The 26,671-nt window shown below is 32.1% G+C and overlaps 4 protein-coding genes across 16 annotated transcripts; all 4 read right to left on the minus strand.

Moving 5' to 3' along the window:
- Window positions 1–3,127: 3,127 nt before the first annotated feature.
- On the minus strand, window positions 3,128–4,567 carry LOC123209582 (ADP,ATP carrier protein 1, mitochondrial-like). The gene is made up of 3 exons (XM_044627682.1): window positions 4,079–4,567; window positions 3,601–3,972; window positions 3,128–3,497 (listed from the first exon to the last, which is right to left on the minus strand). Exons 1-3 carry the CDS (start codon window positions 4,553–4,555, stop codon window positions 3,201–3,203), a joined length of 1,146 nt encoding a protein of 381 aa, XP_044483617.1. The 5' UTR covers window positions 4,556–4,567; the 3' UTR covers window positions 3,128–3,200.
- Window positions 4,568–6,648: 2,081 nt separating this feature from the next.
- LOC123209583 lies at window positions 6,649–9,774 on the minus strand. The gene is made up of 2 exons (XM_044627683.1): window positions 7,775–9,774; window positions 6,649–6,917 (listed from the first exon to the last, which is right to left on the minus strand). Exon 1 carries the CDS (start codon window positions 9,151–9,153, stop codon window positions 7,840–7,842), a length of 1,314 nt encoding a protein of 437 aa, XP_044483618.1. The 5' UTR covers window positions 9,154–9,774; the 3' UTR covers window positions 6,649–6,917; window positions 7,775–7,839.
- Window positions 9,775–11,377: 1,603 nt separating this feature from the next.
- Window positions 11,378–17,863, minus strand: LOC123209547 (copper-transporting ATPase HMA4-like). 3 transcript variants are annotated; one of them, XM_044627640.1, is made up of 9 exons: window positions 17,663–17,863; window positions 16,744–17,033; window positions 15,631–16,376; window positions 15,016–15,487; window positions 14,759–14,926; window positions 13,349–13,603; window positions 12,865–12,987; window positions 12,119–12,604; window positions 11,378–11,938 (listed from the first exon to the last, which is right to left on the minus strand). In XM_044627640.1, the coding sequence occupies exons 2-9, from the start codon at window positions 17,020–17,022 to the stop codon at window positions 11,546–11,548; spliced, it is 2,922 nt and encodes a 973-aa protein (XP_044483575.1). In that variant the 5' UTR covers window positions 17,023–17,033; window positions 17,663–17,863; the 3' UTR covers window positions 11,378–11,545. The 3 variants fall into 3 exon arrangements, with proteins under 3 accessions (XP_044483575.1, XP_044483576.1, XP_044483577.1); XM_044627641.1 differs by lacking the exon at window positions 17,663–17,863 and adding an exon at window positions 17,302–17,467; XM_044627642.1 differs by lacking the exon at window positions 17,663–17,863 and adding an exon at window positions 17,357–17,463.
- Window positions 17,864–21,174: 3,311 nt separating this feature from the next.
- On the minus strand, window positions 21,175–24,763 carry LOC123209399 (mitochondrial protein pet191 homolog). Of its 11 annotated transcripts, none has more exons than XR_006501068.1 (5): window positions 24,575–24,757; window positions 24,252–24,348; window positions 24,054–24,158; window positions 23,482–23,537; window positions 23,212–23,327 (listed from the first exon to the last, which is right to left on the minus strand). XR_006501068.1 is itself a non-coding variant. In XM_044627448.1 (4 exons), the coding sequence occupies exons 2-4, from the start codon at window positions 24,318–24,320 to the stop codon at window positions 21,621–21,623; spliced, it is 216 nt and encodes a 71-aa protein (XP_044483383.1). In that variant the 5' UTR covers window positions 24,321–24,348; window positions 24,641–24,763; the 3' UTR covers window positions 21,175–21,620. The 11 variants fall into 11 exon arrangements, 9 of the variants coding, with proteins under 9 accessions (XP_044483383.1, XP_044483382.1, XP_044483380.1 ...); XR_006501067.1 differs by having other exon boundaries at window positions 23,212–23,382; XM_044627448.1 differs by lacking the exons at window positions 23,212–23,327; window positions 23,482–23,537 and adding an exon at window positions 21,175–21,662 and having other exon boundaries at window positions 24,641–24,763.
- Window positions 24,764–26,671: the final 1,908 nt, after the last annotated feature.

Genomic DNA, 26,671 nt, shown 5'->3' on the forward strand with positions numbered 1-26,671 from the left:
TAATTACAAGCAACAATGCAACATGGTTTCCAAAACAGTTGGTAACATAAGTGTGTTTTATCATTTGTTATTAAGTTTTAAGAGATTAATTCCATGATGATAAGAAACTACCCATTAGTGTCAAGTTATGGTTAAGGTTGTAGTGTATAAGGTTTCGATTATACCGTTATAAGATTTTAAGAAGGCGGTTAGTCTTTTTTAAGCTTTGACTATTTGATATGTCACGTAAAATTATTGTTAACTAGAACTGTATTCACTGATCATTGTTCAATGGCGTAGTTTTCAAAAGTTGATTTATAGTGTGATTTTCTATAGCTTAACACTAGCTATTTCTATCATGTTTTCTCTATTTGGTAATTTTCGAATTTATAAATGGTAGAAAAGTAGAGTCAATTGATTTTGACTCTTCATATCGTTTTTTCTAGTATTGGGTGTTAATACAAATAACAAATTTATCAAATGCTCTTTTTTTCTTACGTTTTTCAAATTCATATTCCTACTTTCACATTAGACAATTTTACTCAAAGTATAGATAATTTAAAACTGTTTATATTATTTATTTTGTTTAAGATAAAAATGATTATAAAAAGTGCAATGACAAATTTTGCTTTCTAGTGATACTCTAAAGGCCAAACGACTATTTCCCACCCAAGGTTTGATGTTTTCTCAAAAATCCCCCCTTTAACTATGGAAACACCAAACACCCACTCATGGTCTGTTAGATTTAATCAAACCCTAACGGTGGTAGGGGTAAAATCGTTATTTTTGCTATAATATTAAAAATAAACTAAAATAGAATCTAATTTTGCCCCCCTAAACTTTAAAAACTAAAATTTTCCCCCAGCCTAAGTTTTAAAAGATGGCAGTTTCACCCTAGGGTTTGGTTTTGAAATCTCCGATGACCGTTCCGACTCCATTGCCGACGGCCTCTCCCTCCCGAAGCAGCCTCTCCTTCCGACGAATGTTTTCCTCTCATTTGGAGGATCGATCGGCGTCGACTTGGCCTTGGGAGACGAAGAACTTCGTCGGGGAAGACGAAGTTCTTCGTCTGGGAAGAAGATCGTCTTCCCAGAAGAAGACCTCTGGGAAGACGACGGCGTCGGCTTCGTCTGGGGAGACGAAGAACTTCGTCTACGAAATTCTTCGTCTCCCAAGGCCAAGTCGACGCCGATCGATCCTTCAAATGGGAGGAAAACATTCGTCGGAAGGAGAGGTTGCTTTGGGAGAGAGAGGCTGTCAATAATGGAGCCGAAACGGTCGCCGGAGATTTCAAAATCAAACCCTAGGGTGAAACTGCTATTTTTTAAAATTTAAACTGGGAGAAAATTTTAGTTTTTAAAGTTTAGGGGGGCAAAAAGAGATAAAATTTTCAGACATTAGGGTTTGGTTAAATCTAACCGGTCATGAATGGGTGTTTGGTGTTTCTATAATTAAAGGGGGGATTTTTAAGAAAACAACAAACCTTGGTTGGGAAATAGTCGTTTGGCCTACTCTAAAAGGCCAAACCAAAGGACTGTACCACCTTATTTATTTTCATTCGATTTTGCTTTCTAATGATACCCTAAAAGGCCAAAGGTCTATTTCCCACCGAAAGTTCAGTGATTCTCTAATAGGACGAAGGACTGTACCAGCTTATTTATACTTATTAGATTTTGCTTTCTAGTGATACTCTGAAAGGCCAAAGGACTATTTCCCACCCAAGGTTTAGTGACACTCCCAAAGGCCAAAGGACTGTACCACTTTATCCATACTCATTTGATTTTGCTTTCCAGTGATACTCTAAAAGGCCAGAGGACTATTTTCCACTGCAGATATAGTGAAATGATAAATTTTCATATTTATCTATTTGTTAAAATTTATTATTAGAGGTTGTTTGATTCTAAAAATTTAAAAATTATTTTAGTAATATATCTTTTATTATTTACATTACCTTGTTTCATTTGTCAATAATAAAAAATTATAATAATATTTTATTATCAATACTGATGTAACATATAATATAGGTGGTAATCTGATTACTATATTTATCTTAGGTATTAAAATATTACTAAGATAATATTGATTTTATTATAATTATATTATTATTTATTAATTTTTTGAGACAAAAATAATTTTATTTTTAATTAATATAACTAATAATATGAAAATATTTAAAAATAATTATATTCAAGAGTATTTAAGTAAAATAATTTACTAGTATTCTTTTATTATCTTTAACCAAACATAATAATTATTTATATCTATCAAATTTTATCAAATATAGTAATCATTTATACCCATTAATCTTTTAAGTAATCTATTTTCAAAGTAATATCTCTATTTTGATAATAAAATATTACCCAAACCAAACGTCTCCTTAAGGTTAGGGGTAAAAGTATAATTTAGCAAAACTATTTTTAAAAAAAAAATTTACTATATTTTTCCCTTAGGTTTAAGAATTTAACAATTTCCCCCCAAACTAAGGTTTGAAAAGTAATTGAATCCCTCATAGGGTTTTCTTTTCTCCTTCACTGTATCTTCCTCTCCAACCAGAGATCAGACGACAATATATAATTTCATCAGACAAAGATGAATCATCTTCGTTTAACAATTTAAGCCAAACATCAACATGCTTCAGTCGGGAAGAGGACTCTAGAAAGGCCAACCGTCAGAGATAGTCACTACGGGAATTCGGTCACTTTTCAAACTTTAGATTTGGAGAAAATTATTAGTTTTTAAACCTAGAGAAAAAATATGACAAATTTTTAGTTTTTCAACATATTTTTGATAAATAATATTTTTAACAACTCTAACAATAAATAAATTTTAATAGATAGATGAATATTTAAATTTTTAAAATTAATATATAAAAATTCGTCATTTCACTAGACCTTGGGAAACATAATCCTTTGGCCCTACTTTAAAATGTTATATTATTCCCATCCTTGAAAAAAAAAGAGAAATAAACATCATTATAATTTCAATTATTTTCATTTAAATTAAGAAACAAATGATTTATGGAGAACAAATAAAATAGATTCTATAAAAGGTACCATAAATTATATTAATTCAAATTCGATGAATTGAGACTAGATATAATAAGAATTCAACCATCAAAATTGTGGAAAAAAGAATGGACAAAACTTTAGGAGAAAACAATCAAATTTCAACTGAAAACATTTCAATTTTCATCACCATCTCTATGACTTAATTTGTCTCAATTAAGCTCCCCCAGAACCATACTTCTTTCCGAACACGATCATTTGAAGTTTGTCATAGCCAGCAAGCACACCGGCACCAGCAATGGCGCGAAGAATGTTGGCGCCGGCACCTTTAAACAGAGATTTGGCACCCTCATTCTTAAGAATCTGGTTAAATGCATCCATTGAACTCTTATACTTAACTGCTTCTCCTGATGTCATCATCATTCTTCGGCGAACCGTGTCAATTGGGTACGAGGCAAGGCCTGCACCATTGGTTATAACCCAACCCAGAGCAAAGCTTGCAAAGAAACTATCCTGAAATCATTACAATGTGAGTATCTCATGTGAGAATTTCAATAGAACTATATATATACATTTTGATTACACAAAATAGGTACACAAATGATAAGTTATGGACCTGTAACTTTCCAGTGAGGACAACTGGCTTCAATGAATCATACATGCCAAAGTAGAGGCCGCGGTAGACAATGATGCCAACACATGAAATGTTGAATCCGCGGTAAAGCCCTGCAATGCCATCAGTTTTGAGGGTTTTCTTATAGACATCAACCATTCCATCGAACTGCCTTCCACCGCCCTGCTTGGCGGCCTTGGCATCATTGGCAAGACGGGTTCGAGCATAATCCAAGGAATAGACAAAAAATAAGGAAGATGCACCAGCAGCACCACCAGAAGCCAAGTTTCCAGCAAACCACTTCCAGTAACCATCGCGGTCCTTCTTGAAGTTAAAAAGCCTCTTGAAGTAGTCCTTGAATGCAAAATTCAAGGCCTGCAGAAAGGATAAAATCATAAGGCTATTGATGCGTCTATGAAATATGGGATAAATATAGCCTAATCAATGAAAATTTCTTGGATCAATACGAAAAATAGCAAACCTGAGTGGGGAAATAACGGATGACATTAGCTGTGTTGCCTCTCCACAAGGAACCCAGGCCCTCGTCCTTGATAGTACGGCTGAAACATTCACCGATTCCTGTGTAGGGTTTAGAGAGGCGGCCGGCCTTGATCATCTCATCCTGATTTTGAATCAAAAGCTTTACGCGTTCGATAGGGGCGGCGGCGGTTTTGGAGACTGCTGCAGAGACTCCGCCCATGAGAAAATCGACAATGAAACCGGTGAAGCCTTTCTCATTGGGAGCTTGTACAATAACAGGTGGAGAAACTAGTGTGATGGGATGTTGCAATGTTGAAATGCCATAGTTCCCGTATGTTAAGCGCCTCGTTTGCACAGCGGCCGGATGGTGAAACCCCCCACAGCGGCTGTGGTGAAAGTCTTGGGATAAAGTGGAGCTGAGATAGAGCTGGCCTACTATCTTCTGCGCTACGGTTGGCTGCTGCTGCCTCTCAGCCATTACTTATACAAAATTTCAACCTGAAAATGTACAAATCAATGAACACAAACAAGAACCGAAAAATCATAACATCACATTATATAATTCAATAAATAGAAATCACCACAATTTCAATTTCTATTGGTTGGATTAAAATCAGATTTAAACCTTCAAATTGATGTTGCAATCTATTATGTTTGGCACAAAATTCTAAAATCATCGTTTGTTTGTATAAGAAAGTTTCTATAAGAACTTTATACACAGACCAGTAGATGTAAAACATTGAATAGAAAAAAATCAAACCCATCAATTCAATATTAAGATTTATTGAAATCATCAACAAAACAATTAACTGCTAGACTCCCTTTTCAAAATCACAGCAAGATTTCGTGGTCTAATTATGATATACTGTTAAAAAGTCTGGCTACATTGTTGCCCACAAACTATTATAACTCAGTGTATAAAAGCAAATAATCAACAATCTTCCTGAGGAACTTTTCTACGTAAAAGGAAATGGGTCAGCAGTACAGATTCAGTTAGAATCTTATATTTTTCTGATTATACCAATAATCAATAACAACAAAGAAGAAACAAAAAATCAACAAGTCATTACATTTAGAGAGTTGATTATATAGATTAAAAAAAACAAACAAACAAACCTGTAAGGTGAAGGAGAGAATGAAAAAGTTGAAGAATATATCAAGTAAGAGAGAGAAGAGTGAATAGGGTTTATAAGAAAAACAGAAATGAGAAAGAAGAGTTGAATAGAACAACTGATAAGGCGAAAATAAAGCAAGACCAAAAGAAGAGAGAAAGAGTTATACGTAAACCAGCACACATATCACAAGCAGACCGAGCGATCCGGCCGCTGCATTAATCAACGAAATCAAACAAACACTTGGCTGAGTGATTGGGAAAGAGGAAAGAGGGAGAGAGTCGTGGTTGTGCTGTGCCTATTTTGCATGGAATTATTATAGTAAAAATCTTAAGGGAAATAATTGATTTTATAATAGAAAATATTATATTATTAATATATAATATATAATTATTTTATTATAGATTGATATCCAATTTAATACACATTTTAATGCCGATATTTTGGTGTTAAATATATTCTTAGTATTTCTTAATAGAATATTTGATTTTCAAACAAAGTTTGAATTTCCAAAGATAAAGGATTGTCACCGTCTTTTAAACTCTTGAAATTCACCACAAAAAAAAAAATTCTCTCTGAAATTTTTGCAATTTTAATGGTATATAAATTTCAAATTTTTTTAATGAAAAATATCAAAACCGTATAGGTGGTATATATAATTTGGTTTAAATTGTAAAAATAAATTGTTTAAAAATTATAATTTAAGTTAACTTATAAAATAGTTTAGTGTGGATGGATAAATTTTTGAAAAATAATTTTTAATTTGAGTTATGGTTTGGATAATTTTTAAATTGAATTAAACCGCAAACCTTATTTATTTAAAACACTTACATATAATTATTATATTTGAGAAAATTTTTTGACAAGTAATTAGTTGTATAATTTGATTTTTTATATTTATTTGTTATTTTCTTTACATTTATATTGTATATATATTTCATATATTTTTTTACATATTTATATTGTCTTTTATAAAACTTTAATTCAATTAATTTTATTAAATAATATATATTTAGAAGTGAATAATTTTAGTATATTTAACCCGTATTCTAATCTAAACCAAACTATATTTTTTTCAGTTTAGTTTAATTTAATTTGAAACCCAAAATAATTTGATTTAATTTAAAAAAATTTCAAACTATTTTTTTTGTATACTTAAAGTGAATATACATAATTTTATTAGTAAATTTGTTAATACCCATTTATTTTTATTATAATTCTGTTAATTTTTAATTTTATTGACAAAAAAGAATATGGAGGGTACTTTATGTACAAAGACATTCAGTTTTATTATTACATTCTACTCGATAATATTGTTACGAGTAATAATATATGTATTCACGTTAAATATATAAATATATATGTATATTTATAAATATATATATTTGTGTACTCAAAATAAATACATATAATCTTATTGTATTGTTATAGTGTCGAACATAAAATTAACCATTGAAACTAATACTAAAGCCTTAACAGAATAATTGCCTTATAACCAATGAAAGTTTCAATCAAAATCCTGCAACAATGCCTTGTATTTGCTTTTGTATACATGGTGGTGCAATTCATGAAGCAATGTTACATATTTAACTCTTATGGATGGCTGGATCCTGATTCAGTTAATCTTCAACCTTGCTCTATTTGATCGGTAAGATCTTTCGAATCATGATTCAGTTAATCCTCGAAACACGATCCCAGAACCAACCTTCTTTGGCAACACAGCTTTTACTAGAAGAGGAAAAATACAACATATTTGACATATTAGAGGGGGTAAACATATAATTCAAATCTTGAATAAGAAAAGATTACAATGCTAGTAGAAACACCATGTGTTAAAAATAAGTCAAAAGGAGTTTAGTATGCAACTATGAATATATGCATCCATCAGACATCCAAATGCTGGCATTATATATAGATAAACCTACAAATAATGGAAGAGAAGATGATGAAACTGCATATATAAAAAGATTGAACATACATAAAGCTGAGGTAGCTTCTTAAGAAATAAAAAACAATGAAATGAGTCATGGTTCTTGTATGCAGTAATGCAATGGTTTATCCCAACCTTCTCTTTCTCTAGCAACTGCAAATGTCATCCATGTCATATGATGTTCCTTTCCAAAAAATTGCATGAATGTCAAAAACCAGGTTTTGAACTTAATCATAAGGAAGCTAATTCCACCTTGAAATTGACTGTTTAACAAGCGAATAACAAAAAACTTTTCCAAAACAACAATTTCTACTTAACAAAGCCCTTATCTTCCTTCTTTTGCCCAAAAAGTTCTCATTGTCTTGACATAATGGAAATAGAATATGCAAACTCAAAAGCTGTCAATCGATGCCTTTTTTTTCCAGAATTAGGATTAAGGTTGAAGATTAAAGTAAGCCTTTGGAAATATAGATGAAAATGAAAAATATCTATTGCATAATGTAGACAACAGGAGAGCTTGCAACAAAGACTATTGGACTAACTTTTCAACTTTACATAGAAAATCTCAATGACAATCAGATATTATCAGTTTGTTCATCTATAGAAGTACAAAAGCTCAGAAGGTTAGTGTGATTAAGCAGCTAAAATTCCATACCAGAATAGTTAAGTACTTGCCATCCATGATGCCAGCAGTAAATCATCAATCCTTCTTCTGTGTATCTATTGGTGCCAGGTCAAATCAATGTGATCTCGACCTTGCTGTCTGTTTGCATAAGTCGGGTCTAAAGATGCTTCTGATATCCTAAAATCTATCTCCAATTCTTTCTGCTTCACATGCAATATCATCTGCTCATTATCTAATCTCAACCTCTCATTCTCCAGCCTCGATCTCTCCAATTCCCTGTCTTTCTTGCTGCAATATCTCAGCCACTTTAATCGTTGCTTCTCAAGTTCAAAGGCTTGAGCCTGGAAGCTGACTCTTTGATCCTGGAGTTGCAACTTTTGTTTCTTAATCCACTCTTTTCTTTCCACAGACGACTTTGAGGGATCATGGAAAATTTCATTCATTTCAGCCTCAAAGTTGTCCATACCAGAAGATTGCAAGCAGAAATGACCATCCTGTACACTCCTTTTGCTCCTCTCACCAAGTTCAACTACCCTCTCCCCATCCTCTTCATCATTATGATTGTCTTCATTATCAGATTCATCATTGGCACTATCATTGTTCTGGTCAATTTCTTCCCCCTCTGAACCACTGTTATCTGTTGAGAACCTCCCTGAGCAACCTTGTAGATCAATGTCATTGCAGTTTGGTGTCCGGAGCCCATTATGATAAGCACACATCTCCTTGTAAAAAAGGTGTTTTGATCCCAGAAGCTTTCTCACGTCATTCTTTGCCTTAGCTGAGAGATCTGGAATCAAGTCCATTATAGCAGGATTTTCCACCACTTGACAACTAAATCTCCTCCCAAGAATATCATTCAACCTCTTGAACCTCTTATTCAGGTCATTAAACTTATCCTCACACTGCTGTGGCGAAACCTGGCAGCCCTTACTAATCATTAGCTTCGACACCATTTTCCATTTACCCTTCTTCTGTAAGTTCCCTGATTTCCTCCTTTGTCCCTCTGCACTTTCAAGCGTACCATCATCCCCCACACAAGCAACCATCGCTATAAGAAGCCTAACCATATCATCCGTCCATTTCATCCGATGCCAGAGAGATCCCTTTTTACCCTTACCCTCATAAGAGTTTTCATCATTGTCTTCTTCTACGCAATTTGGCTCATCTTCATCACTCATATTGCCATCAGTAACGACAGTAACGTGGCTACCCGGCTTCCCTTGACCAAAACTCATCCCAAATCCTTTAGTGTTCGAGCTTCTCACTTCCATCAGACTAATAGGGTGATGATCATCCCCGATATCACTCAAAATATTAATGTGACTTTGATGGCTGCGTCTAGGAATGGATGACTCCAGGTCAATTATTGGACCTGGCAAGAATCCGCCTCCCAAACCCAAATCATCCATCCAAAGCACACCCAATCCACAAATTACAAACTCAAAACGCTCTCTTTGATCCACTCACAAAACACAGGGATGACAAACAAAATCCAAATATTTAAACATTTCAATCATCATCAAGACAAGAGCTTAGCTAAATCAGTTCACACATAAAATACATCACCAGCTGACTAAGCTAAGGTGAGCGACTTTCCATAAGTAGAAACAAAACAACCCACAAGGCTTCAACTTTCTATAATTAGAAACAAACCAACCAGAAACCATAAAACCCCAAAACACACACTTTCCTTCATTTTTCTCCCATTTTCTCTGAAACCAAACCGAGGGTCAATACACAATTGAGAATCCCACAAATCCCACCAAAGACAAGATTAAGTTTTCAGCTTTGACCGCCGTATTTGCTAAAAAACTGAAACTTATGTGAAGCTGAATGAAAATCATCCATATACATATATATAAACAAAAAGATTCCCAGATGATAGAAGATTAAGGAAAAGAAAAGGAAGTGAAACGGGTAACTGAACTTACCTTGAAGTGATAAAAAATGGAGAGCTAGAGTTGAGGGAGAGAGAGAATGTCTGGAAGTCTTACTCGGTATATGAAAGGCAAAAGCGAGAAAAACAATAAACGTGTTCAAGTGTTGTTGGCCCTAGAGAAGCAATTTTATAAACTTTTTTTGAGGAACACATAGTAGTCCCTAAAGTATGATATAATATAATTTTGACCTTGAAGTTTCGAAATAATAAAATCCCCTACCTTTAAGTTTTGGCTACAAGTGTACAAGATTCGGTAAGATATGACTTGAATTTTTTTAAATCAAATTAAAAAATATAGTTTAAAAATTTTTTAAATCAAATTAAATTATTTTAAATTTTAAACTAATTAAATCAAATTGAAAAAATATAATTTGGATTATATTTTAAATTTATTAAAATCACTCATTTTTAAATATATATTATTTATAAAAATTAATTAAATTATATTTTTTTCTGAAAAATAATATAAATATATAAAATATATATACAATATACATATGAAATAAGTATATAATAAATATAAAATCGCTCAAATTATAATTCAAATTGAAAACTTTTTTTTAAAAATTTATTATTTCAAATAAATTATTTTATAAATCAAATAAAATAATATTATAATTTTTAAATAATTTAATTTAATTTTATAATTTAAAAAGAATTTTAAGATAAGAGATTACCTTTAAGGAAATCAGCAAAATATAACTGCTGTTTTCAATTTTATATCAAGGTAGCCATCAAATTTAAGTTTGACTAAATAGCTTCATGTATAAACTCAACCATATTTTGAAGAAATCAATCTCGCAATCTTTTCGACAATTTCTGGCCGAAATCTAAATATTCCGTGGTTTGTACTTTTGGAGACGAGGATTTATTATGTATTTTAAAGTTTTCTTGGTTGGACTTCATCATTTTCTCGCTGTTCTTTGCACATCTTTTGATGGTTGAAATTGTGATGTTGTTAGAATCTAAGAGGTATTTTTGTTATGTTGATGAAGTTCCCTTCGATGTTTTGTATAAAAAAAATATATAGTTTCTTTGACTTTTTTATAAATTAAAACTTTAAAAAACTTAAAAATTTTGAAAATAATATTATTGGTCTGGAATATGGATAACAATTTCTACCAAATTTAAAATTTTCAACTTTCTCTAACCATAACGAGGAGGAGATTTTGCGATAAAAACAAAGAAAAGAATAAAAATGAAATAAAAAACATCTCTGTCATTGGGGTCGCATTGGAGATGGGAATACATGTATCCCTTCCCTGCTTTCATCCGTATTTCTATTTTTTTATATTAATATTTTTATTCAAAATACTAATATATCTTTATAATTTTAAATTATTTATGTTTTTTAAATTTATTTATTTTTATTATATATATTAAGATGATTAATATATGATATTTATAGTATTTGAAATAGTGAATTGATTTTAATTTTAGTTAATTTTTTATTTAATATATTTATATTATGTTTCAAAACTACAAAAAATGAATTTTTTTCCTGTCACAGAGAGAGGATTTTTTTACATAAGAAAAAGATGAAAAATTATTTTCATCTCCATAATATAATAAAAGTAGACTAAATATAAAGATTTATATCTCTTACAAGAATAGAGATTGAAATTCCCTCTCTATCTGTTTTTTATTGTCAGTCAGAAACAATTTAGGACAAGAAAATAAAATAATATCAGGGATAAAAATTCACCGGTTGAGGTGGGAGAATTGAATTGACACTACTTATTTTAGAGAACTATAGCGCATCAATGAGAACAATCGGTGATACAATAAAAGTCTAAAAACCAGTCAGTTTTATAGATTCTTATTATTGCAAGAAACAATAATAAATACTAGTGAATTGGCCCTTAAGGGGCTTTAATATGCAAAGGCTTCTTATAAGACTGCAATGAGAGGGAAGAACAAACCACACTGAGGGATGAGGCAGCCATGCAGGCACCGGCAAGCCATGGAGGTAATCGAATTCCAGTGAAGGGGTAGAGGATTCCAGCAGCAATAGGCATGGCGAGAATGTTATAACCAAGTGCCCAAACGTAGTTGAGACGAATTCGGGAAATGGTCTTTCTTGAAAGATGTATGGCTGTGATCACGTCTTCTAAATTGCTTTTGATGAGGACTATATCGGCTGCTTCTATTGCTACGTCTGTACCTGCCCCGATTGCCATCCCTACATCAGCTGCAACTAAGGCTGGCGAGTCGTTTATTCCATCTCCCACCATAGCAACCGTCATCCCTTTTAACTGCATCAATTGCCAGGTTAAAAAAAACCAAAGTTAACACTTATCCAAACAAATTATGCATGTTTTATTTCTATTTTTATTTTTTACTTTTATAAATAAAGTATTATTGAATAATAAAAAAATGTCCATTAAGATGACTGGTTCATAAAGCACCGTGTAAACATGTCAAATAAACTTTACCTGTAATTCCTTTATTTTATCAGCTTTTCCTATTGGGTCTGTCTCAGCGACCACCTTCTCTATACCCACCTCTTTTGCTATGGCAGTTGCCGTGGCCCAATTATCACCAGTCACCATGATGCTTGAAATGCCGATTGAATGGAGAAAAGATACAACAACCCGAGCCTCAGGCTTCACGGGATCAGTTATGGCAAAAGCTCCAGCAACCTTTCCATCAACGGCAACTAAAACACATGTTCGAGCCAGTTGCTCGTTTTCTGTAATATAGTCATCAACTGCAGATTCAACAGGGATTTGAAAAGTCTGCATGAGCCTCTTGTTCCCGACCAAAACTGTTTTGTCACCAACTTTTCCACTGACACCGGCTCCAATATGCACCTCAAAGTCCTTAGCCTCGGTGACCTGTTCATTATGGGAGCCAAACTTCTCAAGCAGCTTCTCAGCATACTTCACCACAGCTTTTGCTATTGGATGCTCGCTATTTGCCTGAACATGTTAAAGTGTCGATAAATATATAAATATGTAAATACATGCACATACACCACTTCGAGTTTGAAACCTGTTCACCAGCGCTACATCACCAAAGCAAAATCTATTTCTAACATTCAAATTTCTTGCCAAAACTCAGGTTAAAATGGCATGGACTTTATCACAAAGCTATCCAATTTTGTGCTGGAAAACAATTTGTACTTAAATTCCAATAAGTTGTGTTTTAGTTAGTGAGGCATTCAGAACAGATAATGTACCTCAGCAGCGTTGACCATCTCACAGAACTCTTCCATTGAAAAATGGGAAAAGAGCACTGCACTGACTACCTCGGGCTTCCCAATAGTCAGTGTCCCCGTCTTATCAAAGATAACTGTCTTTACCTGCAAAATTTACAGAAGACACAATAACAAATGCAGTCACTTCCACAGCAACTTGGAACATAAATCAAATCAAACTCCCACTACCAATGTTTCATGCTTTCATCTGTACATGTCAGAGGATTGAAGGAAAGGAAGTAAATGGTGCTTATGAAATGACTACTATATCTCCCTGATGAGCATATGATTGTAGGACACTAGTGCAAATCTAATGTTTTGCAGCACTCAGTATGTATGTTCTAGTGAAAAAGAAATTAAATGAAATTAAAAAGGAGAATGATGGTCAAATCTGCAGCAGAAACGAAGCTCATAATCAAGTTCAAATTCAAGTCATGCAGCTGGTAAAAGAGAATGATAGTCATACCTTGTGTGCCTTTTCAAGTGCATTTCCACCCTTGATAAGAACACCTAGAGAAGCACCCTTTCCTGTGGCAACCATGACAGCCGTTGGGGTTGCCAGTCCAAGAGCACATGGGCAGGCAACCACCAAAACTGAAATACCAAACTGCAGTGCAAGCTCAAACTCATCCATGACATTTGGTATCCAATGTTTCGGATAAAGTCGAGCCACTCCAGGGATGAACCATCCAAGCCATGTAATAAATGCTGCTACAACAACCTGATACAAGGTGAAAAAACCAAAATGATTGACTTGATAAGCAGTGGCAACTATACAGCTGTAAATGACCTGCATTATGTGTAGGTAGCTGTTATCAGATCTAGGGATGGCAATTTGGGCCCGACTTTAGGGGCCCCAACCCTCCCCGATCCTAACGGGAAGGGGATTCTCCAATAAAAACGAAGAAAGGGGCGGGGATGGGGACGAAAAAAATCCCCGTAATCGGGGACGGAGATACATATGTCCCCGCCCTGCCCCACCCCACCCCACCCCCTAAATCTAATATATTAATATAATAATTTCTAAACTATTAAGTTCTAGAAATTTTTATATTATGATTTATTAAAACTATAACTTTAATTTTACTAATTTTTGAATTATCAATTTTTACTGATTTCTGAACTATTAATCTAATATATTAAAAAAACCCCAGAATCTCATTATCATAAAATGCAAATGCACCAAATTAATTTTATTTTAACTTCAAAACTTAGTCAGTCAATCCACCAGGTTTTACACAAAAAAAAACAAATTATAAACTTGGTAAAATCAATTGAAGTGAATGAAAAGTGTTAAATTTAATGTTATTATAAAATTACCCTAAATCACATACATAAAGAGCTACTAATGAAGAGATTGATTATTGCATATTGTTAGATTTTATGAAAACTTTATATTTGAACTAAAATAACAATGAATATTTTGTAACTCTTGTAGCAAGTGATATTTTGGGAGACTATGATTTATTTTATTTATTGAAATACATAAAGGAATTAAAATTTATATTTACGGGTATGGGAAGAAGATTTTTCCCCGCGGGGAAGGGGATTTTTCCCCGCGGGGACGGGGAGGGGATGGGGAGAGGATTTTCCTTCGTGGGGAGGGGATGGGGATTCTTTGTTATCCCCGTAACGGGGACTAAACGGGGACGGGGACGGGGACAGGGATTGATATCCCCTCCCTACCCCTCCCCATTGCCATCCCTCAGATCATCTACTGCTAAACCAAACTCAACGCTATGTGCAAGCATGGATCATAAGATTTTCAAAGAGATTTGGTCTTGTTCACAAGCGTAACCATTATATGAAGCAAGACATTTTAGAAATTAATATAATTCAACACTTAGTAGAATGATGGAGGAAACAACAAACTCACTGTGGGAACAAAAAACTTTGATATCTGATCAGCTAGTTTCTGTACAGGTGCTCTGGCAAGTTGAGCAGCTTCTACAAGTTGGACAATTTGGGAAAGTGCAGTCTCTGAACCAACATGAGTGGCCTTAACCAGTAAGCAACCATTCTCGTTCATTGTCCCACCAATTACCTATTAATTATATCATAAACAATTAAAATCTTCATTTAGCATATTAAAAGCAACATATACCAAAATGTAGATGCCAAAATCATTCTCACCTTGTCACCAGGTCTTTTAGAAATGGGCTTTGCCTCTCCTGTGATCATACTCTCATTCACATGACTTTTACCATCTATAACTATCCCATCAACAGCAACTTTTTCTCCTGGAAGAACCTTGATTATATCATTCCTTTGTATCAGCTGAGTACTGATTTCCATCTCTGAAAGAACAGTTCTGTCATCATTTAATGTTAAAAGATGAGCCGTATCAGGGGCAAGTTCTGTCAGCTTTGCTAAAGCATCTGATGTTTTCCCTTTAGCGATAACCTCCAAATATTTCCCTAAGAGGATAAAGGATATCAACATGGCACTAGTCTCAAAAAAATCCTGCCCTTCAAATGTATCTGAAGTCACTGCCTTTATTGCTATATATACAGAGTAAAAATAAGCAGCATTCGTGCCAAGCGCTACCAGAACATCCATATTAGCAGATTTTCGTTTCAATGCATAATATGATCCCACATAGAATCTGATAAAGACAACCAAGCCACATTATTATTTGTCTCACAAGTCATCAGACAAATTACTCTTCAAAAAAATAAATGCTCATGTTGTGACAAATAGTAGAATCATTGAAGAAAAAAATGCACAATAAAAAAAAAAACCTAGTACCTTCGGCCAACACCAAACTGCACTGGTGTGCTGAGGATCCATCTTAAAAGCATTCCAATAGTGAGCATGTTATGAATCTTGTAGTCTAACCAACTACCATAAGTAGGAAGCATTGGAAGTACCATTGAAAATAGGAAAACAGGAACTGAAAACAGGCAGCTTACTAGGAACTGGTTCCTGTATAGCCGAGTTTCTTGCAGCCGCTCTGTTTCTCTTGGTCTTGGAGTGACAAATAAGCTTGCACGATAAATTTTGGAGTCATGGGAAGATCCATCAATGTACTGTATAATAGATCTTGGACCAGTGAGGTCCGGGTCATAGCTAACAGTCACCTTATTTTCTGCCAAGTCCATTTCAACATGATTTATACCTTGAGCTGACTCAAGAAACGTTTGAATAAAGGTAACATCTTCCTGCGACTTAATTCCTTCAAGTTTTAATTGCACTTTGTTTACATCATTACTAGAATTAATCAGATCAGCCCCGAAGCCAGCATCTTCTATTGCTTCAATGATACGGTCAGCATCAGTGACATTTGGGTCAAAGTAAACCTTTGCTTCTTCAAGAGCTACACCAACCACAGCATTTTTCACTCCATCTGCCATTTGAAGGGCACGTTCTACAGACTCAGAGCAGCTGGTGCACATCATTCCTTTAATCCTGAGGCGGCATACTGCTATGTCTTGTTCTGGAAAATCATCAACAGGGAAACCTGCTTCTTCAATGGTTTCCCTTATTTTTTTTGCCTGAGAAATATGAAATTAAATGATTTCAATCTCCAAGCACAAGAAGAGAAGGTACACATTAGAATTAAACAAGCTAGAATATGTGAAACACTGACACAAGCACAAACTATAAAGTTAAGAAGAAAATTTCATAAAATCACAATTAATCTTCACGCCCATGTAATTCAAAAAAAGGGACTTTAAAGAGGAAAACATTCCTAATTTTCAAAACCATATTTTGAAGACACAAACTCATGACGCCTGTGCATAAAGATTTTATGATACTTCAAAAATTTTACACCTTTGACCAAAAATTCATCCTTTATATACAATATAAAAACAAGTTAAACATAAATAAATGTTAAATCAATTCCTGAATAGCACTCACAGTAACAAGTTCAGGAACATATTTAACTGCAGCGTGGCCTTCAAGGGGTGACACCGTGGCACTCTCAATCCCATTAAGGTTGAACAGTACAGATTCAATAGATGCTGCACAAGATGCACACTTGATCTCCCTTATTTTGAACTTAACTGTTCTACATTTCTTACCTACATCATTAATCTGTTGTGGGATATCAATTGCAACGCCATTTAAATGCTGCAACAAAGGCTGCTTCAGATCATCCCTCCCATTAACTTCCATTTTCCCGTTCAAAGAATTCATGTCCACCAATCCTAAATAAAAGAAGTTCAAAATCTTAACAACGTACATTTCACAACAGCAAAGCACTATCCATAACTACAAACCACAATTATACTCAAATTTACAAATTTTGAAGTAACCACTTCACATTTAAATGCTTAAGAGCAATAGCATTTAAGTAACAAGGCTTCAATCATTTGTTTACATATATTAATAAAGAGAGAAAATTAATCGAGCCTAAAAATTCAATTACTCAACGATATCATCAGAAATCTTTTAAAAATGAAGGTATAAACCAACCAAAGTAAACACTAATCCACACATCAATCACAACAGCTTAGTCAAGCGACTTCACCAGCTACATAACATCGAAAAGTCAAATCAAACTAACAAAACTCTTCAATATATTCCTGAAACAAACAAATCCACACGATCAAACATAAAATCCTCCTCAACTTCACCACGGGACCCTCACAAACTAAACTACTGCACATATTTAAAAAAACAAACACTTCAAAAGATTCCCAACAACCAAACAGAAACACAAAACGCGCACCTCTAGTCAAGTCGCTATCGACGATCACGTGACAAAAAACCACAACCGCACAACAAAACAAAAACACAAAAGCAAAAAAAGTGAAGGTTTCGCTTCAAATAATACCTCAGTATTAACGAAATAAAATAAATTAGGGATTCAAGAGGCGGCAACGGCGGTGCTTTGGAGAGAAGACGCGAAAAAGACCCAGAGTGCGCCACAAGAATTTGTGTGTCGTTTAATATATAGGGAGGCGTAGTTTAATAATTTTGAATTTTTGAATCGTTAACGTCTTCTTTGTGTGTTTCCCACCACTTGATGAAGATGGTAACTTCGTTTATCCGCCGTTGAAATAGTTGACTTCTGATTTGATTCGGGAATTGTTATGGGCCTCAGTTGGGCCCACGACCCAACTACTGTGGCGTGAGCCACTACATTCTGTTTGTGATTAGTCAGGCGGAATATTAAAGGTATTTATTTGTATATTATTATTTAAAAATTAACTTTATTAATTTAGAAATATATTTTTTTATTAGATTTCTACGAGATTGGACTGATCCAAAGATAAATTAGAGATAATAACAGAAAATCCTGTGGGTATGCCTCATCCACACTTTAAAAATTAAGTCACATTTCAAGATTGCTAATCGATTCGAATAATAAAAATTTTTTTAATAAGTTACCGTTTCATTATTGATATTATAATGATAATTTTTTATTATTGATAGTAATATGATAAATAAAATAAGAATAATATGATTATCACATAAATTTTAATTATTCTAAAATTATTAAAATAATTTTAATTTTATTGTAAATATATTTTTATATATTAATTTTTTAAAATAAAAATATTTTAGAAATGCTCTAATGGGATTTACAATAAAATTACCTAAATGGTCCAATGGAATAAACATAATGAGAAAATTATGAATAAAGTTTTTAATATTATATTAATGTCAATATTACATTTATTTCAATGTGAAATCAAAGGTAGCCAATATTGTTTCAATGTTTTAATGATATTCCCACTTTGATCACTTTACAAATTTACAATCTTATCAAATAGCAAATCAACCATTCACAACATTTAATTATTGAAAAAAAAATAGAAATTTTAATTTTGATATATTTATATATACATAAATAACACAAACTCTTATGAACACTTTATGATTTTATTTTTTTGTTTAGCATGGACACCATATCATTGCATAAAAAGCAAATAAATTTATGAAAAAATAATATTTTAAATATAATATCTATTTATTGAATGATATCTTTTCGATGTATGTTATATTCTAAAAATGTTATCCTTTATTTTGCTGTATCCTCCAAACTTGAAGGACCACTCATAATAATTAACTATCTATGTAGATGTGAGCCCCTACTTTACTAAATGTTTCAATAGTATCCACTATTAAATACGTTATGGTTTTATTTTTGGGTTTTATAAATCAAAATACATTTTAATAATTTAAAGAATTTACAAACTATTTAATCAGTCAGACTCTAGCATCCCCATTGATGTGATATACATACACATAACTAATATCTTTTTCGTATTTTATTGATGTGAGATTTGTCTAAATGTATCATACAAAAGACTACTGATAATAAATAAGGTTTTATACGTCAATGTATGGGTGTACTATATCCTAAACATGTCATCATTTATTGTGCTAAATCATCAAAACTCAAATTACCACTCATAGTAATTAAGGATTTATTCCTCAATATATGTGTGTACTACATCTTAGAGATGTCATCCTTTATTTTGCTAAGTGCCCAAAACTCATTAATTATAGCATCCCCACGCCCATGCCCACTAAATTTTGCTTGGTCTTTCACAAGATGATGGCCTTGGAACATGCAAAGATTCCCAACTTGCTTGTGGTGGGCATGCCTTCTTTTTTTATGCTTTACACACTCATCTCCCACTATCTTCAACCCCAAAAAAGGAAAAAGAAGCACTCTTTGCTTTACAAGAGAACAGTCAATTTATATGTTAGGACCAAGTCGAGGATATTCTAGATTACAAGGGAAATGTTCAAAATGAAGCTAGTCACATATAACTAAAACAAAATATGAATAAAGTTGCTCTTTTGTTATAGAGCTTGAGAGATTACTAACTCTCAAAAAATCCCTTTCTATGATAATTTGAAATTTGACAATTCCTTTGCAAGTACATTACATTTTCCTATTGAAACTTTGACTTCATAACACATTTTTACCCTAGATATTATAAATAGTACTTTCCCACACAAGATTACATTAAAAAAAATTACGGTGAAAGGGCAAAAATCAATACTATTTATACACATTTTTTAGTATATAATTAAATACATAAATTATATGTCATATATGATTAGATAATTTTAAACTAATAAATATTATAACACTTAATCATATAATAATACATCATTTGTGTATCTAATTAATATACAAAAAAATATATATGTATAGCTTTATTGAAAGGCAAAATAATAATTTTACTATCCATTAAATTTTAAAAAAATAATTAAATTACATAATCTAATATTTTAAACATGACAATTTAATCCTTAAAATATTTGAAAACTCAAAAATTAATCCTTACAAATCTTTAAGAAACCTAGCCACAAACACAACTCTTTTAGAAATTATCATATCCACCTGCATATATTTTCAAAACACTTTTATAATTTCAATAGTTTATAATACGATATTTGCAATCTTAAATTATTGTGTCATTTAGTTTTTTAGGGTACAGTTATCATTTTCCAATTACATAAGACTGTATTGAAATTTTAAAATTTTAAAAAAACCCAAACTTTTCAATTTCCCAAACCCCTAAAAAATTTTTAGCACCCTTAATATTTTAAAAATTACAAGTCACCCCAAATACACAATTATAACCATTAACACCCCTATCTATCATTTTACTTACAATTGCTACTATCACTAATCATTCCTAGCTTAAAACCGAAAAGCGAGGAAAAATAATATAAAGGTGAATAGAAAAAGAAATAAGTGAATTGTTCCATAATTTGGATATTTAAATGGCACAATTTTGTTTATTTAGAATTGTTTAATAATTTTTAAAAATTAAATAACAAAGATAAAATAACAATTTTACTTTTTAATAATATATTAGAGTTGAATTTTAAATAAAAAATTATATCTATATTATCTAAGAGTGTAAAAGTGTTTTGAAACTGAATGGTAAAAGAGAAAATGTAATTTACTCTTTTAAATGAAATAAATCATTTATTCTATTATATGATTTTCTTAAAAATTAAAATATTAATGCAATTAACACCTTTAAATCATCTCATGAACAATTTTACTTATCATCAAATTCATTTAGTTGGTATCAAATAATTTTGGTAATTCAATCTCTTAGATATGTAAAATAAATCTCATTCACACACTACAAATAGATAATATAGTTTACACATTGTTATCCTAAATATAAATGATACCGAAACGAAAGTATCAAGCTGATGGAATATAAAAATAAGATAAAACAATCTAAAGAGGGATAAATAATATAATATGTGAATTTAACATGTATAATATGAGATCCAAGATGAACACAAGTAAATGAATTGGGAAAAATTTCTAAATTCAAACATTCTTGCTAAAGTGGCACATGCTTCCTCCCAATGTAAATGATAACACTTGCCATAAATAAATTCAGAGGTACCAATGGTTTAACCATCCTAATGAACTACCTCATAAAATACAAAAAAAAGAATGGGATAAAATTAATACTTCAGGCCCTTCAAAACTTTCTCCTGTTTTCATAAAATTCGTAAAGGTAGTGTTGAATCTTATATCAAAGACTTTTCGGGTTGCAGACACCCCAATAAAACCAGACAAGAGCATATGGGAAAAGGAAAGAAAGAAGACAAATGTCTAATCCTATCATATCAGGATAGCCAAAATTGTTTTTTGTCTTTCGAGTTTCGGACAGTTGTTTGAGCTTTCCGTTCAACTTGCCTTTCCTCACCCACTTTTAGTTACTACAACTGAGTAAGCAGCAGTAACAGAGCATAGTTCAAACCAACTTTTACCTATTTATGGTCAGTAGCTTAATCTCTTAGTAGCCTTTGTTTCCACGGATCCTAGCTCTCATGTCAACCTAACAAACCACAACAAATAAGAAATGAAAAGAAAAGGAACTGCAAATTAGTAAGAATTTACTTTTAACTAAAAGTACCACTGATATGCAATACAATTGACCCTGCTATAACTAATATCCGATGCTCAACATATATAGACACATTATTTTGAGAAATGCTCAAGTACATATCAAGTTTTTCAAACTAGTGCACATATGCCTATTAGAAGTGCTATGCTTCCTCACAGTTTTGCCTAGTACAATGATAGGTGAGCACACATCAGGTTTCTCGAACTAGTGCAAATGTTGCAATACGCCTGTTAGAACTGATATGCCTGCCCACTGTTTTGCCTTGTATAATGATAGGATCTCAACATACTTGGTAGGATACAAAGAAGAGATAGAATTCATGAGCTCAATTGCCTCATATACAAAAAAATAAAAGTTAAATTGATTTGAACAATAGTATTTACATATAAAAGAACAAAAATTTCAAAAACTAATATCTATCTCATGGGCTTGTGTAATGCAATCCTAATTCTATGTAATAACCCAAAAGTCCCTCAAATCTGTTTAAAAAACTCGAAGAGAACCCTAAAACTATGAAATGTAGAAACTTGTAGCTTTTTTGTATAATAATTTGTGAGAAATTTAAAATACAAGAGATGATAATGTAATAGATAAAGAACTAAAGGACTAGAATGTTATCATCCTCTCATTACAAAATTCCTTCTTTTTCAGGTTGTATTTAACGCAATGGGATGTGGTATTTATAGGCAAATACCGCCAGAACTTACAAATAAACTGTTGTCATATGTCTAGCCACATGTCTACATGAGAAAGAAGACAAAGGTGATATAATTAGATATTAAGAAACGTCCTGATAGCAGTTGAAAGACATCCCATATTACAATAATGCTGCTTTGCTTTTCACCACTAACAGATAATCAGGTTAACTTCACTAAGAAAACTTCCAATTGGATAAAAACCTTAATTAAAAAAAAAATTATTTGATGGACTGTAAGTGGTTCTAGGCGTGCTCAACACTATCTCAGCAATACTCTCGCCAGTAGAACTCAATGCAATTAGACCTGTTCAAGGGAAAAAGAGAGCAGTACAATTTGTCCAATAATGGCAAGGCATATGACATCAATTTATTTGATAACTTAGGCGATCATTATTGTTTGAGTGACACCCCTGAGATGAAGTAACTGTGTTATGTGAAGATAACATTTCAGCACTCTTGTTCTTCCTCTATTTTGTTTTAGTCCATTTACTTTATATTTTTTTACAAATTTTACAGAACACGTTATTGTCATGTAGGAGGTTCATATCCTAAATGGAGCAACCATATTGCCTAAGCCCTTGACTAGCCCTCCACCTTAGGTTCATCATTTCTTCTTTCATTTCCAGCAACCAACGGAACACAACTTGACTTTCCAGCCACATTTGACACAAAAAATTACCTTCGCCACTCCAGTGAATTTATATGCCTAAACAACATCTCCCTAAGTTTAGACAGCAAGTAAATCATCAATAAAAGAAACCCCATTCACTTTAGCTATATGAGTTTGATAGGTAAAATCAGAGACTTGGGGTTGCCCTGCTGAAGCAGAATTCCATTGCATGGAAGATTTCCAAGGCAGTATCACTCTCAAGCAGTTTCGCATTACAGACCTGGTTTTGCTTCATTTGCATAGTCAAGAAACCATAACAAAAGAAAAAAAGCTTTCAAATTCCCCTGTGCATTATAATTAAATCAGTTAGCTTATATAATCCTTGCATCAGTATAAAATTAAAGTAAGTTGCATTTTTAATTATTATACTTGCAGTTACTTACTTTTTGTTTTGTGTAATTTATTCCCCAATGCGATCCTTCACATATCAACTCCCCTACTTAAGAATGTAAATAACAAATAGAAACTCTCTGATTACACACAAAAATCTTAATTCATTAAAATTTCAAATAAGACTGGGACATGTAATGGCAGGAGCATTTCAGTTTTTTTTAATGGCCAACCTGTGAAACATATGAGTAGAAGCAAACCACACATAAAACAATCAAAACTAAAGAGAAAAGGAAAATGAAATGAAAGCAAATAATCCATATTCATATTGTGCATCTCTCAACATAGGGAAGAAAAAAAAATATTAAGATTCACTCTAATGAGGAACCATAAGTAATACGATTCTCATTATTTCCAATATACTTCCACAACTGGGTCACTATATGAAGTATAACATTAAAGCACAGAAGTTGAATTCTTCCACTTACAAAAACAATCTAAAGAATAGAACTTTACAACCAATCAACATTTAGGTCAATCCAATTAAAACAGTCTATGGTACAATAGGAAAACAGAGAAAACTAACATTGAAAAACCGAAAAATTGAAGTAGAAAAAGAACTTGCCTGGCCTCTCTTGCAATTGAAATAAGTTTCCCTTAGTCCCACACACTCGCTTGATATGGATGGGCTCTTCTCTCCAGCACATTCCCTGTAAGATCTCTTCTCAACCTATAACATAAAAGACAATAAATGTCGTCATATACTCGAATTACACCCAAAAAAAACTCATCCTTGAATAGACAATATTGAATAAGAGACTACCTTAATACAATCCGATTCGCTCAGACACTTGACTAGTTCCATAGCCAGGCCCTTGCAAGATTTTGACATATTGCTCTATCCACTGATAAAGCATTCACTATCAAACAGATAAAAAAAGAGTTAGCTAATCAGCAACAAAGAGGCTATTGGAAAGAAAAAAAATTGTTTCTTTTCGCGAATTCTCTCAGTAAGAAATTAAAAGATATACCATTTACCTAAATCGTGCAAAACCCGTAAAAAAATCAAAGAAACCCCCAATTTCGTAAGGAAAAAAAAAAACCTAACTATAAATTTAACATCAATAAAAATGATCAAAATGACACCTAGCATTAAAACTTCAAATTCCTCATGGATAATCGAAAGCGTATATAAGTAGCTCGGAGAATTACAGAGATGACGAAGTTCCGGGTCGGGATGCCGAATCGAATCTAAGAGGTTCGGCTGTCCCTGAATGGTAGAGAAGAGAGATGGAAATTTAAATTTATTTTAGCGTAATCTAGAGGCCAAAAGACAGTAATATTTATCAAAAATTTAAATAAATAATAACAAAATTTATTAGTTTTAAAGATAAAATTATTATTTAATTAATAATATTTAAAATTTTTAAAATTTTTTTTAAATCTAAAAATTAATAATTTCCCAATAAACTTAAATTTTGAAAAGTTACATTTTTTTTTTTAAATTTCAAAGTTTTAGTGACAATTTTCTAGTAAATAGCCACCTTCTTCGACACTCTCCTGGTCATGTCTCTCTCTCTCCAACTCCGTCTCTCCTTCTCGATCATCTCTCCTAACATGACTCTCTACTCAATCGTTTGAAGACAAATCATTTATATAAATAACAAATAATCCATCTAGACGAATTTTCTTTATCTAGATGATTCTTTATTATCTAGACAAAGATGAAGATATTTTCATCTCCAACGCATTAATCAATTCATCTACAACCACATTGTTTAACAATCATCATCGAATCGAAGCATGGGTTCACAAAGCACATGACCCATGTTTCCATTCAAGGATTCTTTAACCATCATTCTCTTGGGAGAGAGAGCGTGTGTTGAAGAAGAAGATAGGTAGGAAGTGGAAGTCGGCCGGTGACAAAGAAAGTGGTTAAAAAATAAAAGAAAAAAAATAAATCCTAAAGGAAAAAAATGAAGTTTACAAAACTTAAATTTGAGAAAAATTTTACTTATTTAAGGAGAAAAATAAAATAAAATTTTATATAGTTTTATATTAAATATTAAATGATAATCATATCTTTTAAATTAATAAATTTTATTAATTTTAATAATTGGTATAAAGATATTTAAATTTTTAAAATTTAGCATGTAAAAATTTTGAAAAACACTAAACTTTCCGCGGAAACAATATTTGGGCCTAATTATATTAGCCAAGGTTTATAATATTTTACAATACCACAGAACTGTTCTGATATAACCAAAAGAATAACATAATAACGATTATACCCTCATTTTAATCTTGCATAAGTCCAGTCCCTTCGTATAACTTTCATAAAGATTTTCACCAAATTTCAATAAAAAAATCATGAAAATTGACAAAAATTTATTTGAATCCAAGAAAGTAACATTTTTTTTTCGTTGTTTGTCGTTTTATTAAGAATTGTTTAGAAATGGAATTAGAATTTATACAAAATATCAAAAAAATATGGATAGACATTTCTACACCTAGTAGAAATAAGTCTAATATTTAACCTTTTTTTTACTTCAATTTTACATTTTTATCAATAATCATTGTTAGATGGGTAATTTTTAATTTTGTTTATACATCAATTATCCATTTTATAAAAAATTGTTGTGAATTTGAGTTAGAGATCGTGGGTAGATGTGTTATGGTGTGGTATTGGTGATGTGGTGCAATAGGCTTATTTAGTATTTACGCCCAATGGACTTAAGTGTCATTTTTTAAACCTTTGGGGGTTAAAATAGTTTTCAATTAGAGGTTTATTTAATATTTTATGACAAGGGTTAGTTGATGATATTTTGTCAATAAAAATATGTGTATTTAAAAATGAGAATAAAATTTAGTACTAATATTAATGTATCATTATACGATTTAGTGATTTTAGATTAAAGGTAAAGTAATATCCAATCATATGATAAAACATTATTATTGATAACTATATTGATTTTTATTATAAGTATATATAACAAAAAGGGAAAATACCTTAATTGGTAACTAGCAAAAAATCATATTATGTATCTTGCATAATACATAGAATAAAACATGTGTGATGGAAAACAACCAAAAACCCCCCTCACGCATGACTTAGCATGGTAAAAATGACCAAAAAACCCCATCACACAGATCTCATATACTATTCACATATGAAAACCCCTTTACATGGTGAAAATTATTCCAAAAACCCTAACATGCAAATCACACGTGGTAAGAATATAG

This window comes from Mangifera indica, chromosome 2 (genome assembly GCF_011075055.1).
Source record: "Mangifera indica cultivar Alphonso chromosome 2, CATAS_Mindica_2.1, whole genome shotgun sequence".
In the NCBI taxonomy this organism is placed as follows: Eukaryota; Viridiplantae; Streptophyta; class Magnoliopsida; order Sapindales; family Anacardiaceae; genus Mangifera; species Mangifera indica.